The sequence below is a fragment of the Colias philodice genome, chromosome 23, assembly GCF_061535455.1.
Source record: "Colias philodice isolate Cphi_HAF_F1 chromosome 23, ilColPhil1 Martin Lab GWU primary, whole genome shotgun sequence".
Classification (NCBI taxonomy): domain Eukaryota; kingdom Metazoa; phylum Arthropoda; class Insecta; order Lepidoptera; family Pieridae; genus Colias; species Colias philodice.
Genome location: NC_143108.1, coordinates 1,045,024 through 1,062,663, shown reverse-complemented (window position 1 = coordinate 1,062,663; position 17,640 = coordinate 1,045,024). Strand labels below are relative to the sequence as shown.

General features: G+C 38.7%; 1 protein-coding gene across 1 annotated transcript in view; it reads left to right on the top strand.

Annotated features, from left to right (window-relative positions):
* The window catches only part of LOC149477861 (cilia- and flagella-associated protein 58-like), a 33,864-nt gene extending 19,932 nt beyond the window's left edge, over positions 1-13,932 (top strand). The window contains exons 14-19 of the mRNA XM_089709659.1: positions 9,162-9,312; positions 9,830-9,954; positions 10,399-10,556; positions 12,388-12,505; positions 12,990-13,056; positions 13,742-13,932. Coding sequence (XP_089565785.1) covers positions 9,162-9,312; positions 9,830-9,954; positions 10,399-10,556; positions 12,388-12,505; positions 12,990-13,056; positions 13,742-13,893 — 771 coding nt within the window. The 3' untranslated portion in view covers positions 13,894-13,932. The remainder of the gene's footprint in view (positions 1-9,161; positions 9,313-9,829; positions 9,955-10,398; positions 10,557-12,387; positions 12,506-12,989; positions 13,057-13,741) is intronic.
* The last annotated feature ends 3,708 nt before the right edge of the window (positions 13,933-17,640 follow it).

Below are 17,640 nucleotides of genomic sequence, written 5' to 3'. Positions count from 1 at the left end.
ACTGCGCTGCAGGTGAGCACACACACACACCCTGTGTATAAGTTCACTGTACACATACATAGACATAGACACACATTTATTTACAAACAATAACACACACAACAACTGACAAAAATAATGACAAAACACAGAACATTACAATTAAGAAATAAAAAATAAAATAGTGTTATGTACCACCAGCAATGTAGTACACACTAGCCAGAGTCGGAAATAAAACACACAAAAACGCTCTGACCGTATATTTGCGGAGGATGCGGAACTACAGTACCATTTTGCTTATATCTAATTACAAAAGAATAACATAAGCGCGATTTAAAAACACGGCTTCTACAACTCGCGTCATCTATTATCGAATGATGGAACTAAACAATACTAAAACTTATACTATTAAACCAACGGTTTAGACATACCGCCCGCCAAGGACGAATAGTCCTTCACAATACAAAAAAAATACAACTTTGCAAAAAGATACAGCAATACATAGAAGCAAATACATCTCTTTAAACTAATACTTATTCTTTACTTACGTCTAACATAATACATATATATTTTCTTTTTACTTTTATGTTTCTCTAACGGGCAACACACATAGTTTCGAAGTCGGTCTTTGTATGTGAGAACCCCTATATCTCAACGTGACAACACGTGTCACCTTATCCTTACCCGGATGTAATTCAACCACCAATCCGTACATCCATTTCGCAGGAGGCAAATTGTCCTCCTTCACTAAGACCACGTCTCCTACCTTGATGTCGGGGACCTTGCCTTTCCATTTGTACCTTTGAAAAAATTGGGTTAGACACTCTTGGGACCAACGCTTCCAAAAATGCTGCACCATCCTTTGGGTTAACTGCCAACGACGCAAATTGGAAATTTTCTCGTATTCAAAATTATTATCCGGAGCCACGATCAACGGCTCCCCTATTAAAAAATGACCCGGTGTTAACGGGTTGGGATCACCTGAGTCGGAGCTAGCTACGGACAAAGGTCGCGAACTGAGACACGCCTCAATTTGCACCAAGACCGTCGCCAGCTCTTCAAAAGTAAGAGTAGAATCGCCGATTACGCGACGCAGATGATGTTTAGTGCTCTTTATGCCTGCTTCCCACACTCCACCGAAATTTGGAGCATGAGGAGGAATAAAGCGCCACTCTGTACCATTGTTAGCCAATGATGATGCAATGTCAACGGGCAGTTGGGATTTCTCCTTTGCAAACAAATTCCGCAACTCCTTAGAAGCACCTACAAAATTGGTGCCGTTGTCACTCCACAACTGAATACAACGGCCTCGTCTAGCAACAAAACGTTTGAAAGCTGCCAAAAAACCTTCTGAAGTAAGATCGGAAACTGCTTCTATATGAACGGCTCTTGTGGCCATGCAAACAAAGAGACAAATATATCCTTTATAGGATTTATGGCCACGACCCTTCGAAACGCGAATATTAATGGGACCAGCGTAATCAACACCGGAGTATAAAAAAGGTTTTCGAGGGGTGACTCGGCAGGCAGGCAGCTGGCCCATCAATTGAGTTCGAAACTTCGCCGCGTTTCTTACGCATGAAACGCATTTGTGTATATTAAATCGTACTAGATTTTTCAATTTGGTGATCCAATACGTCGAACGTATGTAGTTAATGGTCAACTGGGGACCTCCGTGCATGGTTTTGGCGTGGGCATCGGCTATAATCAACTTCGCCAAGCAGGAGTCACCGTTTACAATTATCGGATGCTTGCTGCCATCCTTCAGGCAAGAATTTTCCATTCTTCCTCCGACCCTCATAATTCCTAATTCATCTATTAATGGATTTAAATTGTCAATTTTACTCTTTTTAATGATGTTTTTATGTTTCAGATTCTTCATTTCTTCAGGGTACCAAGTAAGCTGATGCTGACGGATACAACACATGGTGGCATCTCGGAGCTCTTCAGCTGAAAGGTAAGGTAGAAATTTCGGACGAGTTTCAACGGGATCCTTCAATTTCAGGAATCTTCTGCAGTATGCGACTACTCTCACCAGCTTCGTAAAAGATGAAAATTTTAAAAATATATCTATATCTTCACAGTTCTCCTTAGTTGTAGCATGTACTTTAATCTTTCTTTCTTCCAGGTCAGTTTTAGTGCATATGGAAAGCGGTTTACCATACGGAATATCAATCTTACTTAACCAATCCGGACCATACTTCCACAAATTATTCTCAACTAGCTCAGAAGGTAGTATTCCACGAGACGCGCAGTCAGCGGGATTTTCTTTGGACTGTATATACGACCACTTACAAGGTTCTAAATGATTTAGAATTTCAGAAGTCCGGTTGGCTATGAATGTTTTCCACCGACTGGGATGGTCACTAAGCCACGCTAGGACGATGGTGGAATCCGTCCAAGCATGCAACTGGGAAATTGGTATGTTCAAAACTTCAGCTACTTCAACTAACAATTTAGTTACCAACACCGCACCGCAGAGTTCCAGTCGAGGTATGGAGATTTGCTTGATCGGGGCAACTTTAGTTTTTGCAGCTACCAGGTGAGTTTTAATTTGTTTATCTTCAGAAACGCAACGAATATAAACCACAGCAGCATAGGCGGCATGTGAAGCGTCACTAAACCCATGTAACTCCACAACTGTATCTTTGCTTCGTGTTTGCACCCATCGCGGTATTTGGAAATTTGTTAGCTGAAATAATTCCTCCCGGTAAGTTATCCATTCACTAATAAGTTCAGACGGTAATCTATCATCCCATCCAAATCCAGTCATCCATAATTTTTGTATGAATATTTTTGCAGTGATGATGCATGGAGCGATCCAACCAAGCGGATCGTACAGTCGACAAATTTCGGCTATAATTTCTCTTTTGGTTGCAGGAAGCGACGCTGATAAAAACTGAACTCTATAACTAAAGTCATCGGTACGGCGGTTCCAAAAGAGACCTACTACTTTAGTCACGTCATCCTCCTTAAGTTCCCTGTCCTGTTCTATATTTCCTTCAAAACCTTCCATCACCTCCATGCTATTACTACTCCATTTCTGTAGCCTAAAACCTCCTTTACTTAACAATTCAGTCATTTCTTCATATAATCGTAATGCTTCTTTTTCAGAATCACACCCGGTTAACAGATCATCCATGTAAAAGTCCGTTTTTAGTCTTGCAGCAGCTAGTGGATAGCTCCCACCCTCATCGACTGCAAGCTGTTGGAGAGCTTTGACCGCTAAATAAGGTGCACTGGAAGTGCCAAAGGTAACGGTAAGTAGACGATAATCTTGGATTTCGTTGTTGTCATCTCTCCACACGATTCGGTGATAATCTGTATGCTCCCTTTTCAGCCTTACTTGCCTATACATCTTTATGATGTCGGCTATTAGGCATATCGGGTGGAGACGCCATCTCATGATTATATGACGTAATTCTGGTTGTAGTCTTGGGCCAACCATCAGGGCATCATTTAACGACATACCATTAGCACTTCTATCTGACGCATTGAATACTACTCGCGTCTTAGTAGTGCTTTTGTCTGGTCTGACTACTGCATGATGCGGTAACCATACCGAACGTCTCCGCGTCTCTTCCGAGTCTTCCTGTACTTTTTCCATATGACCCAGCAATAAATATTCCTTCAACACTTGCGAATAATTATTCTTGAGTTCGGTGTTCTTAAATCTTTTCTCTAAACTCTTTAGCCTTTGCACCGCTACACTTCGTGTATCTCCAAATTCATGCTTTACTTCGGGGCGGAAAGGTAAGTTAACAATATATCTTCCCTCCTTGTCTCTCTTAGTTGTCCTCTCAAAAATCTCTTCACACGCCTTTTCTTCGATTGTCATTATTTTATTGCTTGCCAAACATGGCTCTGCTTCTATTTCCCAGAACCTTTTTAGTAGTTCATCTTCATTGCATCCAGCGTGCATGCTGACGATCACTCTCGGTTGTTGGTGCGTTCCAGAATCTAACATTTCTGATTGAATGTGCCCAGATAATATCCACCCTAAATGCGTCTTCTGTGCTAACGGACATCCAGGGGGACCCTTTATCATACCGTCCTCAAGTATCTGCGCATATACCTCTGCACCCAGCAACATATCAATTTTGTTTGGGACTTCATATTTCGGATCAGCCAATTGCAGGTGTGTAAGCTCTGGCCACAACTGCACATTGACTCTACTTGGTGGAAGAAAAGATGTAAACTTACCGAGAACGTGCGCTTGAACGACCATGGTAAGCTTGGGATTATAAATTGATCTGATTTTTACTTCTACCATAAATCTTGACGCTAAAGAATCTTCCTGACCTCCAACTCCAGAAATACAAACCTTATTTTGAATTTTCTTTAGCCCAAGAGCCTGGACCGTAGATTCTGTGATGAGAGAAACCATTGAGCCTTGATCCAATAAACATCGCAAATTAAAATTAGCCTTACCTGTATTTGACTCCGCTTCCACAACTGCAGTAGCCAAAAGAACTTGACTACGGACATTCGAGACACACGTAACAACATCGCGTTCAGATGTGGTGGCTGAAGAGACAACCACATTCTTTTGATGGGACTCAACATTTTTAGATTCTTCGGGATGAAGCAATGGATGATGTTTACGCTTACAAACCTTGCATCTGGTGGATTGGCGACAGGAAAATACGGAGTGGCTGCTACCAAAACAATTCAAACATAAGCGACTATTTTGTACAAATTTATGTCTCACATCATAGTCCGACTTCGCAAACTCCTTACAATTATATAATTTATGAATTGCCTCCTTACAATACGGACACTTCGCTACATAAGACTGACCAGACTCAATACTATCCGTCAAAGTATAATTGTTCACAGGTAATTTTATGACAGATTTTTCTTGATACTCTCTTGACTCACTTGACTTTACTACGGACCGACTATTTCCATTTAATTCAATCAAAGCATCTTTCAATTCAGTTTTGTAATCTATATATAGTTCTTCGGTCTCAATATATATAGAATTTTTAATATAACTCGAAGAGTCTAACTCCCTCTTAGAAATCTCGCTAATTATTTGGCGATGAGTATCGCGAAATGATTGCCACTGATTTTCTAAATATTCTAAACGAGTTTCAACATACGAAACAGTAATTCTTTCCTTAGGGAATTTTTTAAAATTTACTTTATTCTTAGAGATAAGCTCTTTACTATTTTCTTGAATTCTATTAAATACTTCCATTATAATATTTTAGAGACTTCACAAAAACAATAATATACTTTATACTCCAAAACTTAAGTAAATAAATTTAACTTAATGTTTAAATTGCATAAAACAAAAACTAACTCACATGTACAAACTGTCTCCTCAACTCTAAAATATTATAAGTGGTAAATTCTTTTACAAAATTTTACAAGTGTCTATTCAATACAACGAACAAAAAACTAAGTCAATGTAAACATTGAAAATATTCTAAGTCTATGTAAACAATGAAAATTTTTCTAAGTGTTTTAAAGTTACTTTACTTTAATTTGGGCATGGATTCCCCGTCACTTCACTTTATCTTCTTGGACTTAAGGTCCAATTTTGTATAATTGAACTTCAAAGTACTCACGTTTCACTTCACTGGTAGTCCTTCTCCCTCGCACCTGTACTCCGGAGTCGGTTGACGTCACGGATGTTCTCCCTCTCGCTCGCTCCACTGGCCGCTGACGTCCCGGATGTTCTCCCTCTCGCTCGCTCCGCTCGCCGCTGACGTCACGGTTCTTCTCCCTCTCGCTCGCTCCGCTGGCCGCTGACGTCACGGTTGTCGCCCTCTCGCTCACTCCGCAGGCCGCTGACGTCACGGATGTCGCCCTCTCGCTCACTCCGCAGGCCGCTGACGTCACGGTTCTTCTCCCTCTCGCTCGCTCCGCTGGCCGCTGACGTCACGGTTGTCGCCCTCTCGCTCACTCCGCAGGCCGCTGACGTCACGGATCTTCTCCCTCTCGCTCGCTCCGCTGGCCGCTGACGTCACGGTTGTCGCCTTCTCGCTCACTCCGCAGGCCGCTGACGTCACGGATCTTCTCCCTCTCGCTCGCTCCGCTCGCCGCTGACGTCACGGTTGTCGCCTTCTCTCTCACTCCGCAGGCCGCTGACGTCACGGATCTTCTCCCTCTCGCTCGCTCCGCTGGCCGCTGACGTCACGGTTGTCGCCTTCTCGCTCACTCCGCAGGCCGCTGACGTCACGGATCTTCTCCCTCTCGCTCGCTCCGCTGGCCGCTGACGTCACGGTTGTCGCCCTCTCGCTCACTCCGCAGGCCGCTGACGTCACGGATCTTCTCCCTCTCGCTCGCTCCGCTGGCCGCTGACGTCACGGTTGTCGCCTTCTCGCTCACTCCGCAGGCCGATGACGTCACGGTTCTTCTCCCTCTCGCTCGCTCCGCTGGCCGATGACGTCACGGTTGTTGTACCTCTCGCTCGCTCCGCAGGCCGCTGACGTCACGGTTCTTCTCCCTCTCGCTCGCTCCGCTGGCCGATGACGTCCCGGTTGCTTCTCTCTCGCTCCCTCCGATGGCTGCTGGCGTCCCGGCTGCTCTCCCTCTCGCTCCCTCCAATGGCCGCTGACGTCACCACCTGGTCTCCAATATTCGGCTCGCAGGACCAAGGTTATGTACCACCAGCAATGTAGTACACACTAGCCAGAGTCGGAAATAAAACACACAAAAACGCTCTGACCGTATATTTGCGGAGGATGCGGAACTACAGTACCATTTTGCTTATATCTAATTACAAAAGAATAACATAAGCGCGATTTAAAAACACGGCTTCTACAACTCGCGTCATCTATTATCGAATGATGGAACTAAACAATACTAAAACTTATACTATTAAACCAACGGTTTAGACAAATAGAATAGAAAACAATAAATAGTTGTTAATTGTTATTATGTGCTATGGCTGTTAAATGGTTCTGGCTCAGCATATTATGTCATGACATACACACACATGTGTTACAGGTGAGTACACATTCACACACACCGCGTATAAGTTGAGTGGGTGAGTACACTGTTATCGTTCACACAAACTGCAGATGCGTCCGCTGAACATACACATACACGCACTAGACTTAGAGCGTATTCGCTGTGTACACACACACACACGTCATGCTGCTTGTGAACTGCGCTGTACACAACAACACAAATTTTACGCGATTTACTTGCTTCAGAGTTCAGACAAGATGCCCAATTTATTTTCTCTTACGGAACGAAGATAATAAACAACTAGTTTATTAAATACTTAGCTGTTGATAATAACATAAATAACTGGGATTAAAATATATTTCAAAATTAACTAGATATTTTCATTTGTTAAAGAACCCTAAAATAGGTAAAGTAAAGCGTGTAAATTACAATTAATTATTTTATCCAAGAGCCCTTCAAATCAGGGTTTCCTATAGATTAATCTATTATTTTTTCAATAAGCAATAACCAATATACCTATAAGTACTTCAAACTTTGCATAAACAAATAATTGTGTTTAATTTCAAATATAACATTGAATTTCTAAGAAGACTTATTTTTCTAAGACTACGTCATTTTATTTAAACAATAAACCAACACTAGAAATTATCTGTCTTATTCTAGACCAGAGGTGCTTAACCTTTTATTGATGACGGATTATATTTGAACACTTTTTTCACATTTTCTTGTTTAGTAGACAGTTTTTTTACAAATCCTCGCTTAAATCAATATTTTTTATTCATTATTCAATCAATATTTTTTATTCATTGACACAGGTAATTTTATAATACTGTCCATATTTTCAAAATATAGTTGCTAAAAATTCCTATCGTCGTATATTTTTATGCAATATCCTTGAATTTGTCAATAAATTGTGCGAAATGTGTGTCACTAAATTTTTAAATTTACTGTAGTTAAAGGCTACGTAAAGAAACGTAAAAATTTCGAAACCTCTCTATAGCTTTCAGACAAAAAAGTGTAGGTAGGTAGCAGTAATACCAAATAGACGAAAGGTTTCAAACGCCTGTACAAAACGGAAAATCATTAATGTCGCCTACTTCCAAGAATTACATAAAATAATTGTCATTACAACACGTCATACTGATATTGATTTAGTTTTTACACTTGTTTGTTTATTGGGATTTCCCTGAACAAATTATGTGACGGTTTTTGGGATACCAGTGCGTCATTGAGAAATTCTGTTATGTGGACTACTTTTAGCCGGCTGTGAAAGAAGAGGTTAGCTTTTTCAGCATATCCTTTTCCTTAATATCCTTACCATATTTGTCGATTCTAATTCTTTATCAGGTCATTCATGCGAAACTGGTGTACGTAGCCGTAAAATACGGCAAAATATTAAACATAAAAAAAATGACAGATTCCTCAATAATTCCAATAAATTCACACCTCTTAAAACACTAGCCTGCTTCCAATAAAACTTTCTCCAATCGATAGTTTCAAATAAATTGACCCAACGCTATTACGAATTAACATTTGACGTTAGACCTTCACATGAATCTACTTCAATTGATCTTCAAATATTGGTGTGAATATTCCAATTACCGATTGACCTCGCCAGTTCACTAGTTAAAAATGTCATTGAAACTAATATAGGTAAAAAACAATTAAGTGCGAACTTGATTCATAAAGTAGGGGTTCCGTAGGATTGCGAATATGGAGACTTAACTTACAAAACCAATTTAAGTAAACCAAAGTATTTAGTATGTGTAATAATAATTAGGTAAGTTCTAACTGATCTGATGCAATGTATTGCAGCTGTTATCTTCTCTTATATATAAAAATGAATCGCAAAATGTGTTGGTAAGCGCATAACTCGAGAACGGCTGAACCGATTTCGATAATTCTTTTTTTATTATATTCCTTGAAGTACGAGGATGGTTCTTATGTAGAGAAAACGTAAACATGTACCACGGGCGAAGCCGGGGCGGACCGCTAGTAGATAATAAAAAGAAGAAAAAATCTATAAAAAGCCTGTATATTTTCCTTAATGTATCAATAAAAGCTTTACAACTGATTAAACAAAAAAATAACAGTAATTTTTATGTAAATAAAAAAAATTAAGCTGTATAGATACGAAAGAATAAGAAGTCGGTTAAAAGTCCCGATGATTTAAAAAAAGATCCAAGTTTTTTATTTACGTATTTATTATTTAAAATTTAACATTTAACATAGTTTATTATACACATTCATCGCATTAGGAAAGCGACGCAGCTAAAGCGAAGCTACAAAAAGAGGTGGAAGGTCTGGTGAGCGAGCGTGATGTGGTCGGCGCTCAGCTCGTGCGACGGAATGATGAGATTGCGTTATTGTATGAGAAGATACGAATATTGGAGTTGACGCTGCATAGAGGTGATGTGAAATCAATAACATATACACACACATATAAATGATATGCACAAAAAAATACGCGCCAGGGCACGTACAGACACACAAACGCATATAAGTACCTACAGTAAAGGTTGTAATGCTTTATGGTGATAATGGATGCTTTTAAACTTTAGGGGGTAGTAGTTACTTGTATAGTAAATATAAGATTTAGTTTTCCTACAATCCACATATTATTAATGTTATTACCCATCATGCTTGTTTATTAAAGAAAAAAAAATACACATTTTCCAATATAAATATTACAGCTACAGCTTAACGCGCATTTTTCCTAATCAGATATGAAAGAGACAGATAGATCCACTAATGCATTAAAAAAAATATTATTTATATTATATTTAATTTATTTGAATATTAACTCACACCTTAAATGAAAACTCATACCATATACCATTTAACGCCTTACTGTTTATCAAACCTACTTTGACGACATATTAATGTACCTGTCTGAGAAGCGCAAATATTTTTTTCCAATATCCAGGTGAACGACAATATGAGCAAAGAGTTGAAGACATCCGTCTCTTACGACTGGAAATTATCCGACTACGAAAAGAGAAGAACTTACTGTCCAAGGGAATTGAGAATATGACAGACTTAAGATTAGAGGTAAGGTTATAATAATAAAAGATAGATCATCTTCTCATACGTATTGCAGGGTTTCCTACACGAAAATAAAATAGTCTTCATTATGTTTTAAAATGGGTTTACGCCATTTTATCCAAAAAAGGACGGACATAACGAGAAGTTAGTCATAACGGGTGATCGGAATGCTCAAAAGAGATTTTCTAGAGGCATTCGATTATGTGTTCATACAACATCATTGAAAAATATTTATTTTAAAAACAATTCGAACCGACTAAAAATATTTTCGTGTTACATTCAGGGTTTTGAACCTAAAAAAAACATTGACTAATATGACTGTCCATTAAGTAAGTCGATTGTTAGAGAAGGGTAACACAAGGATCTATCTTTGGTCCACTTTTATTGAATTTTTATAAAAGAGAGTTTCACCCATTATATCACGCACGCATCGTGCAATTGTTACATCAGGTGTTCAACTTGGAGCGCGAGTTGGGCCGCGAGCGGCTCCGCGTGCGCGCGCTCGAGGAGGCGCTCGAGACGCCGCTCAACGTGCACCGCTGGCGCAAGCTGCAGGGCACCGACCCCGACAGCGTGCACCTCACGCACAAGCTGCGCCTCACGCAGAGGTGCGCACACACACACACACACACACACGCAAGCTGCAGGGCACCGACCCCGACAGCGTGCACCTCACGCACAAGCTGCGCCTCACGCAGAGGTGCGCACACACACACACACACACACACGCAAGCTGCAGGGCACCGACCCCGACAGCGTGCACCTCACGCACAAGCTGCGCCTCACGCAGAGGTGCGCACACACACACACACACACACACGCAAGCTGCAGGGCACCGACCCCGACAGCGTGCACCTCACGCACAAGCTGCGCCTCACGCAGAGGTGCGCACACACACACACACACACACACGCAAGCTGCAGGGCACCGACCCCGACAGCGTGCACCTCACGCACAAGCTGCGCCTCACGCAGAGGTGCGCACACACACACACACACACACACGCAAGCTGCAGGGCACCGACCCCGACAGCGTGCACCTCACGCACAAGCTGCGCCTCACGCAGAGGTGCGCACACACACACACACACACACACGCAAGCTGCAGGGCACCGACCCCGACAGCGTGCACCTCACGCACAAGCTGCGCCTCACGCAGAGGTGCGCACACACACACACACACACACACGCAAGCTGCAGGGCACCGACCCCGACAGCGTGCACCTCACGCACAAGCTGCGCCTCACGCAGAGGTGCGCACACACACACACACACACACACACACACACACACTTGTTCAATCATAAACTGTATACATCATATAATGTATACATATATACACGCATAATGCGCATAATGTATACATATATATACATATACAGAGGCGGCTCGTGACAAAATTTTATGGGTGTTCACTTGAAATAAAACACTGAAAATACATGGTGTAAAGCAGTACATTTATCAAAAAAATTACTTATAAAGGAAATACCTACATACGTCTTTCTTTTTGGTGTGCAAAAATATCTATAACTTAAAGCGACAAGACATTCGTAAATATCTGTTGTTGCTTTCATCACAACCACACAACCACGGTTTTTTTTACATATTGTTCAGATTTAAACACACGCGTATATGTTTTCGTTTTTGTCGTACATTTTTGCGTAAGATCAAGTTCAGGCCGTGGCGGTCCCTTAGCTTTACATTCAAGCCGAATTTGTAACGTTTTATCACACTTTTTAATGAACGCCACATTTTAATTATTGTTCATTTTAACACTCACAAGTAATACTGATAAGTACAGGCTATTTCAACACGTATTTTATAATTTTAATTAGAAAATTGCATGAATCGCGCGCGTGCATTGAAGTTGACTCGAGAGTCGAGTGTTTGTTTATATTATAGACGTAGCAACTGGCAACGTCGCAATCGCTGTCTTGCCGGGCGGTAAAAACGAACCGGCAACGTTTGCGGGTGCGGCGCACCGAATTTTGCTACTTTTCGATAGAAAATCTTTTGTTTCACGCGCAGGGCTCTGGCAAAACCCTCTCTTTCACTCCTATTGGATTTCGTATTAGGAAATGTACTAAATCTTTTTTCATTGGAGCGCAATCGTGAGCGCACCGCTTCGCGCGTTACATAATACAGTAGGTATTATACAGGTGTATGGGATGATGGAATGATGGATATATTCATTGGTATTAACAGTAGTTTTAAAGATTACGATTGATTTTAAATAGTAATAATTAATGTTAATAATTAAATTAAGGAGTATGATTTTATTATAATTATTTATGGGAGTTCACTGCACCAGCGCTCCTTAGGGCGAGCCGCCTCTGTACATATATGCACCATACAGCAATAAAAATATAAAATATCATGTCGACTTTAAAATAAATCATTCACATTTATGAATTCTTTCATTCATTCCTTCTTACTACAGGAAAGTATTAGCCCAAAGCGAAATGTTGGTACTAAAGGATCGTGAATTGAAAGAAACTAGGAATCTGTACGGCGCCGTCAAAGATATGCTTGCGTTACAACCTAGCCCTGAGATACAGGTAAGTAAGAGTGGAGTGGAGAAAGTTTTAAAGAATAGAAAAAATTTCACTAGACGAAAGACGCGGGTTCAAATCCTGATCGATTTTTTACCATAAAATTGTAACGTGTGTAATGCTATAAAACAAAATATCGTAACGAGGAGTGGTGAAGAGTGAGTTGGAGTAGAAAGTTGGCAAGAGATAGAAAAGAGGAAAAATGCAAACAAACTCAAACATTTATTTATTCAATTAGACTTTTTGAAGCACTTTTGAATCTTCATTCGTCTTACCAATTACCACGATGTGCAATGGTTTGTAAAATAATGTGTGGATATAATTTTGATAAAAATTTGTCAACATACATTGGTTAAATTGGTAAAATTCAGAACAGGCAGTCAGGAAACATTATTTGAATACTGTAATCATGTTTAGAGTCAGACATTAATGCTATGCTTCTCTGAAAAGTAGATAATATGTCAAGGGTACTAAAAACATTTTCTTTCAGCAAACTTTGAACAGGACACAGCGTGCCCTTGCACAAAGAACGACGAAAATGAAATGTCTTATAGCTGGTGAGTATAATTATTATTTATAACTTTCAACTCAATTTTTTGTAGTATGTTGGTTGTGCGTCATCAATATCAATGATCAAGCTGATTTTCTCTGGTGGTGACGTTGTAATACGGAGAATTCTGTAATTGAACAAATTTACACCTTCTAAACTAACACAGCACATTTCCCAATCGGTAGAACATATTTGTTAATAACTATATATTTAAAAAAATTACGGGCTTTCTTAGCGTTTCGCTGCCACAAATATCATCAAAATTGGTTCGGTAGTTTGAACATGAAATCAGATAAGACTGCAGAGTAACTTTCGCAATTATTTCAGTAAAGATGTATACGTGCTAGGTTTTGTTTTTTAAGATGCATATTTTGTTAATTGTTACTCTCAATAATAATAATTAATAACTCAGGCCCCGGAATCACAGACACAATAGAAAATCTATTGTGTCGTGGACCGATCGGGCCGCTTGGGGCTCAATGGGTTAATCATGATTCAAGTGTGTCCTCTAATATTGCCATTTTAAAATTGTATGCCAAAATTGAGAAAAATTTACCGTTCTCGTGTCAAATGAGAAAAAATCACGTACACAATTAAATACTTAACAATGAAATAGTTAATTTGGTGTTTTTCCATTTTTCTGAAAATAGTGATTCCTTTTAAAGCTCTTAAAACAATTTTAACTATTTCAGAACTAAGCATGCGTGAGAAGCAAGTAACGGATTTACGTTTAGAGCTGGACAAAGTGAACGAAGATTTGAACTCGTTCAAGCAGAAATACTATGAAATGAAGAGAGCTTTGGACGCGGACGAAGCTCGCCGACTTAAAATACCCACGCCTTGAGAATAAGATACAAATTGTTCTGATTTTTAATAATCTGATGTTCAGATGCATATAATTCGTCTCATGTGTTTAAGTTTTATTTATGAATGAGAATTATTTTAAAATTGTTTTAGGTATGCCATGTTTGGGTAGTGTTTATGCGGACATATTTTGTGTTTTCACAAGAACAATAATTATAAATTATAAAGGTATGAAATTAAGCTTTAAAACTTCGAATAACTTATTATATAAAACAAGGCTTATCTGTGACATAACAGTGCTAGTGATCACGTTTCTTAAAATTTTTGCAAAACATTTTTTTTATAAATAATATCCAATAATATTTTATACCTACCTTACTTCATATTATCTGAAAAAATCATGTACTTCTCTGTGTTCAATTGTGTATAAAATGAATGTTGATGTTGTAAGATTTACAATATTTTCGGTCTTCGGAATTTTCCTGTATTACTAATATTTTTACGATATTTTCATATTTGATAAATTGTGCAATCTTTGTTGTGCCAAAGTTTTTGATCTCATTTACATTTACAAGGCTATGTTTGTATGAAACCTTTTGTTACGTTTAATAAAATAAGATAAGAATTATACTTTACTTTTATTTCGAACCTTTGTTGATATGTAAAGTGAAATAGAACTAATTTCCATCATCATAACTGTTTGAATTAAAATAAATATCTACGATTGCTAAAATTCTACATGCATTGTGTGTAGTTAACTAACAAGGAACAGTTCGTTATCAAAATTAAGAGGCCATATCGATTTTAGAGTGATTTTGACTTGTTTCTGTAATTCTTTAGGCGCTCGTTTAACAAAACTAAATTAGTAACAATGTGTTTTATTATCTTAAATTAAAGATTCATTCAATATCTAAAATATGCTCGAGACAATTTATTGATATTCATTGTCCAGTTTGTTTAATAGCCAATAACCTGAGGCGTGTTTCAATTTTTTCCATGCGGGACGTTCGTGTCTTTGTAGTTTACACGGAATTTAAAAGAAGAAGTTTTCATATAAAATATACAACAGTAAAGACACTGAGACATCCTAAAATATGCTCGAGGCAATTTAAGTACTTTTATTCAAAAATTCAAAGAAAATCTAAGTTAAAATAGCCTTACTTTGATGAAATTTTATGTGTATTTGGCGTCGAATTTCTAAAACATACAACAGAGTAAAAAATAAATAAAAAATACAAATTAAATGATAGATTTATGTTTAAAAATTTGCAATCAAAAAAATACATATTATATGATTTATGAAAGTAATGGAATATTTTAAAGTTCTCTAGAATTTTCGATTACATACGGGAGCGCAAACGCTGTTACGACTTACGGCAGACCGCCAGTGTTCCCAACCGTACGATAATTATCGTACAAACACGATAATTTGGTGCCTACGTACGATGTACGATAGCATGTTATTATCGTACGCTGATTTTACGATAATTTCTATCAGGCAAAATTCGAGAATTTATATTATTTCACCCATACAAATATGAAATTTTGACGTGTTTCATATCGAACTTTCATGGGAACAGTGAAATTTTGTCAGATTGAATTTTAAACTTGGCGCGTTTATTGAACATAAAGTGGAAATGGAATCGGTTCAGGTCTGTAGTCTGTACCACGCGTAAAACCAAAGAGTATAATGATTAATGAATATTAAGGCACGTAAAACGTTTGGGTTTCAGTGTACCGTTGATTTGACAGCGGTAGATTAACTATAGAGAACTTGCATACTTATCAATATTACAATTTATATGATTTATTTATTTATAATTGACTTTATTCTAAAAAGTACGATAATTTCGAACCAAAAACACCTAATGTACGATAATTTTACGCCCCTGGTACGATAATCAGCTCACTTCAGGTTGCTAACACTGCAGACCGCGCTCCGCGCTTTAGGGAGTAGGACGTGTTGCGCTGCTCCGTCAGACACAAAATTACAAAAGTACGTTTTTCCCGCGCGTAGTAGTCGGGAAGCCCACGATACTAGATTAGAATTGGGGGAGTAGACGATACCGAGATAATAAGGTCCTATAATGTTTCCACTTTGAGCGCTTTCAGCCTTTGCTACTCGACTACACGATGATCGCGTTAAAACGTAAAAATACTAGCTTTCGTCCAGCGCAATTTTGTATTAGGACTCTTAATCAGTCACAAATCTGTAGTTTGTTCGATAAATAACATGGTTATCTTTCAACCGATATAATAATACCTAATATGTACCAGAGGCGGCTCGTGATAAAATTTTATGGGTGTTCACTTGAAATAAAACACTGAAAATACATGGTGTAAAGCAGTACAATTTATCAAAAAAATTACGTATAAGTAATGAAAATGCATAGGTACCTACGTGATACGTCTTTCTTTTTGGTGTGCAAAAATATCTATAACTTAAAGCGACAAGACCGATAGACGCCAATTGCAGTTCATTCAACAAATGGTACCGAGATTGTGAATGTTTTTTCATCTTGATTGAAAGATGAGCTAGGTCGTCAACGCCCGTTTCAGTCCAAGCACTCTCACCTCCGCCGGCCGCGCCCGCTTTAAATAAAAGACACGGAAAACAAAATAGTTTGTTGCTTTCATCACAACCACACAACCTCGGTGTTTTCACATATTGTTCAGATTTAGACACACGCGTATATGTTTTCGTTTTTGTAGTACATTTTTGCGTAAGATCAAGTTCAGGCCGTGGCGGTCCCTAAGTCCCTTAGCTTTAGGTACATTCAAGCCGAATTTGTAACGTTTTATCACACTTTTTAATGAACGCCACATTATAATTATTGTTCATTTTAACACTCACAAGTAATACTGATAACTACAGGCTATTTCAACACGTATTTTATAATTTTAATTAGAAAATTGCATGAATCGCGCGCGTGCATTGAAGTTGACTCGAGTGTTTGTTTATATGTATTATAGAAGTGGAAACTGGCAACATCGCGCGCAATCGCTGTCCTGCCGGGCGGTAAAAACGAACCGGCAACGTTTGCGGGTGCGGCGCTCCGAATTTTGCTACTTTTCCATAGAAAATCTTTTGTTTCACGCGCAGGGCTCTGGCAAAACCCTCTCTTTCACTCCTATTGGATTTCGTATTAGGAAATGTACTAAATCTTTTTTCATTGGAGCGCAATCGTGAGCGCACCGCTTCGCGCGTTACATAATACAGTAGGTATTATACAGGTGTATGGGATGATGGAATGATGGATATATTCATTGGTATTAACAGTAGTTTTAAAGATTGATTGATTTTAAATAGTAATAATTAATGTTAATGATTAAATTAAGGAGTATGATTTTATTATAATTATTTATGGGAGTTCACTGCACCAGCGCTCCTTAGGGCGAGCCGCCTCTGATATGTACTAGCAAAGCACCGCGGCTTCTCTCGTGGTACATCTTTGTTTTCTCTCCATAAGATTAACATACTCGTACTTCAAGGAATATTATAAAGGGTATCATTTAAGCTATTACCAATTTAATTAGTTTTGTGTTTCTTAAATAATAGGGTTTGTCCTCAAAATAGTAGATCTGTCACCAAAATGTAGTCACCAAACAATGCAAAATCAGTTCCACAATAAATCACCTAAAATCCTGAGATATAAGGTCTAGTACCAAATAAATGTTTTTGTATGTATTATAATAGGTGTGTCCTAATAAGTATTTAAGCAGCATTTATTTAGCAATTTAAAGAGATCACCAATAAATCATATTAAGTTACTAGAAATTTGCATTA